Source organism: Mangifera indica, chromosome 16 (assembly GCF_011075055.1).
Source record: "Mangifera indica cultivar Alphonso chromosome 16, CATAS_Mindica_2.1, whole genome shotgun sequence".
Classification (NCBI taxonomy): Eukaryota; Viridiplantae; Streptophyta; class Magnoliopsida; order Sapindales; family Anacardiaceae; genus Mangifera; species Mangifera indica.
In genome coordinates this window covers 2,410,211-2,420,626 of record NC_058152.1, presented here as the reverse complement: position 1 = coordinate 2,420,626, position 10,416 = coordinate 2,410,211, and the positions used below count along the sequence as shown (strand labels likewise).

Sequence of the window (10,416 nt, the reverse complement as noted above, 5' to 3'; positions counted from 1 at the left end):
GCCAATTGAAGGGTTTCCTTTTTTTTTTTTTTTTTTTTTTAATTATAGTCCAAATCACAGCATTAGAGCTGCCACGTAGTTAATAATTATACGTTGATGTTGCCAATTCATTGATTAATTAATTGTTGAATTATTAAGTTACTTCATGCTTGTCGTTTCTAATATTTTTTATTTTAAACTTGTGAAAGAGTCTTTTTTTTATTGAATCATTTACACCGATTTACACTTTGTTGTACGTTAAATGTAGGATCAAATTTATATATCTGATCGAAGTTCTGTGAATTTGGATCATTGTTCTTCGTATCAAAAGTGATGAAAAATAAATAAGTGAAGTCTATGTACACTAGAATAGAAGCCTATGTACACTAGTTTTATCCATCATTAATTGAATCGGCACTTTAACTTTGCTTACGAAGAAAGCAATTTAGCTTTTGGGCAGAGAGAGACACTCGATAAAGCAAGTGGGTTGGCAAGGCAAGTGACACCTCTGTTAATCATCCCATTATCATTATCATCAACTCTTAATTAATTACATTTTTATCATTTTACACTAACTAATTAATCTAACTCATCCATCATCATAATAATAATAATTATTATTGTAATATTTGTACACATACATGCACACAAACCCCGTTGCTATCACATTTGCTGCCCATCAATTTCTACTCTTTTTGCCTGTTTAATTATGTCCCCCCTGAAAATGATTTTGATTTTCCATTTCTTCCTGTTTAATGCAAATCCGTGGCCAGTCCGTATATAAAGAGTAGATTTTGGCATTTACAGAGCAGTCTGTATAAAATTTTTTAATAAAAATCTTAAGAGTTAACAAAATAGGTAAAACATTATAACTTAAAAAAAAAAAATTTATGTTTGAGTCTTTGTAAAATTTTAACTTTTTTAATAGTCCAAACCGGATCTTCAATTAAAAAAAAAAATTCTTAGTTAAAAAAAAAAAGTGCACTTGAAGACGATCACCGATAGCTTTCTTTGCCAGTTCACACTCGTGTTTCTGTCTCAACTCTCAACCTTGAACACACTTCTGCACTGCATGCACATTTATAATATAAAGCGACAGTTTTTTATACTTGCTTCAACTTTAAACTACTTCTACTTTACCCATTTATTTATTTTTTTCAGTAAAGTTTGTGTTTTGTTGGTTTCTTATCTTTACTTGTCTTCACTGTTCTTTCAATTGTTTTTTAAACGTTTAACTTATTTGCAGTTTGTTCTTGTCCATCTGTTTTCTATTCTTGGATGACGCTTTCAAACTAGAATTCTCGTCGTTTTCTTCTTCTTCATCTCCTGAATAAGCTTTTGTTGCTCTGTTCGAGATACTCATGCTGCTGATGCTTGTTTAATCGGGTCTATTATATTATATATCAAAACGCATGCATTTCCCTGCAATTTCTTTTCTTTTCTTTTCCTCTCTTTGCTTTCAACTTTCCCGCTCTGAAGCTTAAACAAAGTAGAACAGATTTTTTTCTTTCACAAAAACTCTTACACAGTAGATATACAAGGAGCAAAAACCTCTGTTACTACTCAATCCTATTCTTGCTACTTGCTTCAGCGTGGTTTCTGCCTTGTTTATCTTTCTGAGGTGTAACTTTTACTCGTTTTCCTCTAGAAAAAGCAAAGCAATAAAGATGAATACAAGAGTTCGCACTGCTCTTCAGTCTATGGGGTCCCCTTTAAAGCATGAAAAAGTAACTTCTCTATCTCACTGATTTTTCTCAGCTTTTCTTTGTTTTTTTATATATAATTTTTCTATTTAATCTGCAACTGCAAGAATATCTGGAAGGGGATTTCCTTTTTCTTTATTTTTCTGACAAATTAGTATATTTTGAGTGAAACCTATAGTTTGTTTATTTCATGATTTTTCAGAAGTTTGGAAATTGCTGTTCTTGTGAAATTTGCTTGGGTCCTATAGGCAGAAATATGCACTTTTAACACATTTCTGAGTTGGGTTCTTTCAATTGTCTCAAGAAAGGAATGATTTGTCCTTCAAGTTTCTTTCTTTTTTCATAGACTGCTCTGTATTTACTTATAGTTTTTGGTTTTTAATTAACAAAGAAGGAAGAAATGGAGACTCAGGGGAGCAAAGGACTTGGTGCCGGCAAAGCTGTCTCCAACCGGCGTCGATCCTATGGGGAAAGGAAAATGGCCTTATTACAAGATGTTTGTGAAATTCTCTCTGGAAATTTATCCAATTTGCTTCTTTAATTTACTTTGATTGTTATTATGGTTTCACATTGTAAATTTTCAGGTTGATAAGCTAAAGAGGAAGCTCAGACATGAAGAGAATGTTCATAGAGCTTTGGAAAGGGCATTTACTAGGCCTTTGGGGTCTCTTCCCCGTCTTCCTCCTTATCTCCCTCCATATGTTAGTATAATTCTCTTTTCTCTTTGTTAGATTAGATCTCTCTCTCTTAGCTTTTGATAATTTTATTTACTTTGTTTAAGGTTTGATATGTAGAATGTTGATGATTGTATTCATTGTTGTAGACATTGGAACTACTTGCTGAAGTAGCTGTTTTGGAAGAGGAGGTTGTTAGGCTTGAAGAACAAGTTGTGAATTTTAGGCAAGGTCTGTATCAGGAAGCAGTTTACATTTCCTCTAAGGGGAATGCTGAGAATTCAAATGATTCTGATCAATTGTCTCTTAGAAGTCATAAACACCAGCGGTCTAAATCTTTCTCCTGTAATGAGATCAATTCGGCATCAACGCCAGCCAGGCCTCAACCTTCTCTTGGCCGAAGTACTTCAAGCAGAAAGATATCGTCCACAGATGCCATCAATGATCGAACGACATCACACTGTTTTATTAGGACATTGAATGGAAAACAATCTTCAGTTAAACCCAATTCCTCTTCATTTCATTCTGAAGATAGGCAAGGAAAAGAGAACCGTTCATGTTCCAACTCTATGAAGGATAAGCAATCTCCAAAAAAGAAAATTGCCAAAGTTGTTACCCCAGTTAAGAGACTTCCAATCAAGAATGAATCACATGATCCCAAGGGTGTTGATCGTTTGAAGTTGCAGGTACTCCTTAACTTTGACTTTAAATGAGAACTAGATTCAAGTTTACTTCCATTGTAATTCAATAATGGTTTCAATTGTTCAGCTTGAATGTAGATTAGAGGACCAGGAAAAAGCACAAGAGAGCTGTTCTGGTTCATCCAATGATAGATTATCAGAAGTTGACATCTCACCAAACAAATTATCTGAGGATATTCTTCGATGCTTGTGTAGAATTTTTGTAAGGATTAGCACACTGAAGGACAAAGCAGTGGATTTTTGTGAAAGCAATGGAGGAAGTACTTGGGCTCCTTTTGGTGCCCACTCTGAAGTCAGCCAAGGTGATATTGGTCCATATAAGAATCTCTGTGCAATTGAAGCAAGCTCACTTGATCTCAACCGAACCACAAATGCATTGTTTCTGATTCATAGGCTGAAGTATGTTTTTTTTTTTTAAATAATTTTCTCTTGCTTTTTTGTTCTACTGCTGAAAATTCAGTTCACCAGTCTAGATGATTTTTTCAGGTTCCTGTTTGGGAAGCTTGCTGTTGTCAATTTAGAAGATCTTACTCATCAACAAAAGCTTGCATTCTGGATTAACACTTACAATTCATGCATTATGAATGTAAGATTTCTCTGTGATGTTTAAAATTTAAAAATATAGTGGAAAGTCGATCTTGCTGGAGTTTTCAGTTTTGATTTACCTCACACACACACGCACACATGCATAGGCACATTATATGGCTTAGTGAAAGTTTTTTGGCTCTTAGTCATTCTGTCAAGCAAAACCGAATGCAACTTATGCTGTTAAAGTATGAATCTTTCAGGCATTTCTAGAACATGGGATCCCAGACACTCCTGAAATTGTTGTGGCAATTATGCAGAAGGTGAGATCTGTTCGCTATTGTTATTATGTATTGCATTATTAATTAATGATTCCTGCGATATTATTTACCACCCAACAAACTACATTTACCTCAAGGGATAATTTGGTCGCCATTGATAGTATTCTTCTATCTACTAAACTTGAATTTGATGTACTCGCTTTCATGTTTAAAACAGTTCAGTTTGCAGTTCAAGTAAATTGTCACGGACAAAACATGTATCGAATCGCTTAGAACATGATTATTGCTGTGGCTTTGAAGTGTCCTCCTCCTGACAGTGGTCCAATTAGACTATGATTGTTCATCTAACTGAAATTCTGTTGTGCTTGCTCCAGGCAACTATAGTTGTGGGGGGACACTTGCTCAATGCAATAACAATTGAGCACTTCATCTTGAGATTGCCATATCACTTAAAATTTGTAAGTACATTCATCTCTACCACTTTATAATGCCCTGCATTAGATCAAATCTTCTTAGAAGTTCTTCAATCTCTAGTAAAAGAAGTACTAAATCCTCTTTTCTCTCTCTGAAAGACATATCCCAAAGCTGCTAAAAATGATGAGATGAAAGTGCGCAGTATATTCGGATTGGAATGGCCTGAGCCCTTGGTTACATTTGCACTCTGCTGTGGGAGCTGGTCCTCCCCTGCTGTAAGTTGGCTTTAACTTGTTTATGATTGTTAAGTTATTTAGGCAAAGTCACTTTCCTTTACAATTTGCTAGCAGATGACTTGATTGCTTTCTATTTCATGCTAGAATAATGCTATTTTCGTGCCTATCAGAATCTTAAATCCCATGTTGGAAACATCGCTGATGGTCATGGCAAAAGATCATATCTGGATCTAAAATTGTCCAGAAGGTTTTTTGTTTTCAGTAACATTTAAGCAGAGGTTCTTGGAAAAGTCATTGTGATATGATCTTTCTCATTGGATCCTAATATGCCACCACAATCTGTAACCTTTGTATCCGCACGGGTTGGTTGTGTACTAGCTCTGTATTAGCGTCAAATGAACACTACAATGACTTGGAGATATGATGATAAATATAATACCAAATGATATGAACTTTAGGAGAACTATACCTTAAAAACTAACTATTGAGATTAGAAAGTTTAAAATTGTATAAATCTCATATTAGAAACCTATACTTTTGAATATGAGATCCAAACTCTATACTTTGTATTTGGAATCCTAACACATTGTCAAATATTTTTATGAAATTCCCATTTTAAATATTGTTCTTTTTATGTGACTTGAAATAAAATTGGAAACCAACCTTCCATAGTTGTCAACCATTTCATGCACCAAATATCCCAGAAACTGCTTCTTGTTGTGTACTACTATGAAAGACAATTGACAACTACATGTACATTAATGTTGTGAAATGAAGGTGAGGGTGTACACTTCATCTCAAGTTGCAGAAGAGTTGGAAAGTGCCAAGAGGGACTATCTACATGCAGCTGTTGGCATTTCAAGCACAAACAAGTTGATAATCCCCAAGCTGCTGGATTGGTATCTTCTTGACTTTGCAAAGGACTTAGACTCATTACTGGATTGGATTTGCCTGCAGCTACCAGATGAAATCAGAAGTGCTGCACTTAAATGCCTTGAGAGAAAGAACAGAGAGCCCATTTCCCACTTGGTGCAAATAATGCCATATGACTTCAGTTTCAGGTTGCTTTTACACCGGTAATTCTTTGTCTCTTTAATTCTGTGGCCTACTTCATATACTGGTATAGTGGACACAGTGCCAATACATATATAGGTAGCTTTTGTAAACAATTGAGGGGAAGAAATAAATTTTTTGTTTTTTTTTTCCACATTTTTTGGTGTGTTTTTGGGAGAGTATATGAAGAATAAGATCTCTTTAAGATGGTTCACTGGGTCCTTGGACTTCTGTGTCATTGTCTGTAAAATTGTTCTGCTGTTGATCTAGGATAAAAAAAGGACAAAGGAGGTGTAGACGTTGGTCTCTTTTATAAGGGTGGAATACAGGCCGCTGTAGTCTTGTCTTGTCGAACGATTTTATTTGGCCCACCTCCACGGCTGGTGGCCATTTCAACTTAACCTTGTGAAATGGACTCTCCAGTTGACTTTATTTGCTGACTCACCGCTAATATTAGCATTAACTGGCGTATATTAAATACAAAGCAAAAAAGGGGATATTAATTAAAATCGATAAAATTTTTTTTACATAAATATTTTTAGATAAATGTATAGTAATTTTACTTTTATAAGTAAATTTTTTTGTAACTCCAAAAATACCTTTTGGTTTATTACACGTCATTTTCAATCATTTCATGTGTGGGATGTCAAGGGTCGTACAGGATGAGTGCAGAGTGCGTGGGTGTGCGCAGGGTGCATGTGGGTGCGTACAGAGTATGTGGGTACGTGCAGGATGTCTGAGTGCGTGAGTGTGTGCAGATGCATACACACCCTCATATATATAGTGTGCGGAGTGCGCAGTGCATGAACTGCATAACTAAAAAGTTGATTATTTCTAATCAACTACAAACATATTTAAAAATAAAAATTGATTGTAATATAATATATATAAATAATAATAATATTAAATATATATTATATTATTATATATATATTATATTATTTAATTATATATATAATTAAATAATATAATATAATATTTAAAAAATATAATAAATATATATAATATATAATATATATTTAAAAATTATTATTATTATTATTTATATATATTATATTAAATATTAAATATATTATATTATAATCAATTTTTATTTTTAAATATGTTTGTAGTTGATTAAAAATAATCAATTTTTTAGTTATGCAGTTCACGCACCACGCGCATTCCGTATGCACCTCGTATCTCGCGCATTCCGCACGCACTCAAACATTTCTTCCTGCGCCTATGCACCTTGTATAACACTTACAGGGCTGAGAGAGTATTTTTAGAATTACAAATAAATTTGCTTATAAAGGTAAAATGACTGTACGTTTGCCTAAAACGGTTTAAGAGAAAAAATTTTGCCTATTTTAATTAATATCCCGCCAAATGGACTATTTTTCACCTAATTTTAATACAAAGATAAATACATATTTATAGAGTTTAAAAAACTTAAACTCTTATTTATAAACCAAGTTTTATTAAAATTTTTAGTTAGAATAAAGGGTAAAATCGTTATTTTAATAATAATATTAAAACATATATAATTTTATTTTATTCTTTTCCCTCCCTCAAGATTTTAGAGGCTAACAACTTTATCATTGTCTAAACATTTCTAGTTTTGAAAAGTGTTTATTTCCCCCTACCACTAGTTTTTTTTTCTCCTCTCTCCAGCCACCACTTGTCTTTGGCAACTCCTCTTTTTCCCTTTGTTCGGTTGGCTGTCTCTTACCGTTGAAATGGTTGGTCAGTGCATGGAATACGATGAAAGGACACAAGTGGAGATCTCTTTGTCTCGACGAAGAGATCTCTGGGACATCGCACCAGAGAACTTGCGTCGCGTCGTTGCTTAAGCATTGGAGAGAAACAACGGTCGATGGAGAGAGATCGTTGGATTTTGAATGATCTGAATTTGAGAAGGGGGGTTAAACTGAGGTTTTCAAAAGTTTGGAGGATGACTAAAATAGAAAAAAAGATAGAAACCTTAAATTTGGAGGAAAAAATATGATTTTTTTAAATTAAAAAAACTTTAAGCAGAGATAAAATCGTTAGTTTTTTAAACTTAGAGAGAAAAATATAATAAATTATACATATTTTTAATAATATTATTAAAATAACGATTTTACCCTTCACTCTTACTAAAAATTTTAATCTAAATTAGTTTATAGATGGATATTTAAGTTTTCAAATTCTGTAAATATATATTTATTTTTGTATTAAAACTTAAGTGAGAAATAATCCTTTGACTTATATATAGTTTTTATAAGAGTTATTGTTACCTAACGTGTGACTATTAAGATAATTTTGGTCATTTTATGTTAATTTTTTATTAAAATTAATTTATGTAATGTATGTGATACGTTAGAGTTAGAATTATGTTATTATATAAGAAAAAAAAGGTTGAACGGGCATTTCAAAGTCCAAAATATCCGTTTCATGTTTGATTAAGTTGGATGATCTTGGGAATGATCGTCTTAAGCTTACTAAGGTAAAACGTTGTAACACCCAAAACCATAATACAACAGAAATACTAAAAAATTTAGAAGTTACTTGAACAAATAAAGGTATAAATACAAAAGTTTCTAACCTTAATACAATATAATAATTAAATGTCCTCAGAAGAAAATACATGATTAAATAAATTCTAATTCAATTTGTATCAACCATTGAAAAGCTATAACCAACAAATTCAATTTGTATCAAGAAAATCTTAAAAATATTTTTAAATTCTATTAAATTACCTCAATAAAAAAATAATATATTTATTTAAAATATATCAAATTATGTGGATAAAACTTCATATGAATTATAGACTAAATGAATATTCAATATAACTTAAAGAGTTGGGATTATGACATTTATATAAAAAAAAATTGACGTCAAATAAATAAGACTCTACATTTGATAAGGTGTCTTTGTAGGGTATCTAGATGACAAAAAGTTTAAGATTATATACAATTAAGTTTGGTATGACTTGGCAATGATTGTAGTATCATAGTTGAACTTCTTCCCACTCGAAGGAACACTTTAATGAATTGACCGTTGCCCAACTCTTTTAGGATCCAAGATGGGAGAAGGAATAATGCGAACATCCTTTGGATGAATCCATTCATACTGGATCTTGCAATGGGTTAATATTTTCAACGTAAATTGTATAGTGCATTACATTACTATAGTAAGGTTGAACCCACTTATAGCAGTCCGAAAAATTTATCACCCTTGCAATTACAGTAACATGGATACATGATAGTTGTGATAGCTAAAATTTTGTGAACGAATATGTATGCACCACTAAATCCATCAACCCAATCTTCCAGCCACTCGCGCAATACCTCGTATTGATGCTCAGTGATCATATTCACTATCATGTTGGCTGATTTCCAAACATTTCCTGTATAAAATTGACATGGCTAAGTTACTACTAGAGGTGGCGAATAGGAGCTCCTAAAAATATTGTGGAAATGAAAACTTCATGAATATAAATCAATCTTAACAATTATATAAATAATTATATAATATGCCAAGTGTTGTAATTATATAATATCCTCATGTTGGGGAGTTTCTTTGTACTTTTTATATCCCAGACAAAAAAAATTGGACCCCAGTTAATTACTTCAGTCCACTAGTGCACTTCTATCAATGTGATAATCTCTTTATATTTGGATTCTCTATTAACAAATCGGTTTGTTTAAAGATGCTTCACACAGTCGGTGGTCAACTTTCATTTTTGTTAAGATGGCTTAAGGGCCTTAAATTTTTTAATGAAACGCTTCCCTTGTTAGAAAATTTAGGGTGACTAGTCAAACTCACGAAAATAGCCCTAGTGAAGAATATCATAATAAAGTTCTGTTGTGTAGCAGATGTGGGTGCTCTTGTTCTGGTAATGTAGAAGTTACAGAAGTTGAAGGAAGAAAGTTTTATGTAACAATGCCACTGTGACGTTAGTTTTGGCAAGCAGTGTGCTGTTATATTATAACTGAAACCTTTTTTTTTAATCTCAAATTTAATAAAATTAGTGAAATATTAAAACTTTTAAGTTGAAAGTCTAAGTTTGAACTTATTTAATCATACCAATCAGGACAGTGAAATTTGAAAAGGGTTGAAGAGAAAGAGAGAAAAAAAAAAAAAAACTGGAGTTGGTGGTTGCGGCCGACTTTCATTTCATGTGCCATCTCTGTTTCTTTTGTGCAGGTTCGATTCATAATTCATATATTTAATCAAATCTCCATCCTACTTTTATAATTGTAAAATGTGTTTGAACGACTTTCTTCAGGCTAGGACCTGGAGCAATTTTATTAACCGTTTATGCTTTTATGCTTCTAAGATACTTTGATGCTCTCTAGTATTTCGATCTTTTTATTATAATAAAGATGTGCAGAAAGTTGGAGAAAAACTACCTCAAGTGGTAAGCTTTCTTAATTCTTTTCTATATCTTAATTAAATATTGATATCCTTTTATAAAGGTTTTATATGTATTGATCAACTTTTTAGTTTATATACATACATTCATGTACTCATGTATCAATATACATAAATCATAAGCTCATATGGATATGCACATATACTGATAGACATGTATTCATAATTACGTTGGTTCATCTTTAAATACAAAAATTGTGTCCTTTTTTTTTTTTTTTTAAGAAATTCATCGAATTTTGTCCTGTAATAATTAGTCAATGTTAATTCCCATGGTCTCTTGCTTTTATTTTTTTTAAATTCTTTTGTTTAACAATTAGGGCATCCGTATCCAAAAAATTTTGTACATACACGTGTATGTTTTCTTCCCATGTATGGACATATATATTTTTTTTAAAAAAAAAAAAATCACCTACTAATCTCTTTGAGGAAACAACTAAAATTTCTCTGCTGAA

The 10,416-nt window shown here is 32.3% G+C and overlaps 1 protein-coding gene across 1 annotated transcript; it reads left to right on the top strand.

Annotated features, from left to right (window-relative positions):
- The first annotated feature begins 1,154 nt into the window (after window positions 1-1,154).
- LOC123198645 lies at window positions 1,155-5,722 on the top strand. Its single transcript, XM_044613381.1, has 10 exons — window positions 1,155-1,706; window positions 2,074-2,178; window positions 2,267-2,383; window positions 2,506-3,042; window positions 3,125-3,456; window positions 3,544-3,643; window positions 3,846-3,905; window positions 4,238-4,321; window positions 4,436-4,552; window positions 5,291-5,722. Exons 1-10 carry the CDS (start codon window positions 1,647-1,649, stop codon window positions 5,591-5,593), a joined length of 1,815 nt encoding a protein of 604 aa, XP_044469316.1. The 5' UTR covers window positions 1,155-1,646; the 3' UTR covers window positions 5,594-5,722.
- The last annotated feature ends 4,694 nt before the right edge of the window (window positions 5,723-10,416 follow it).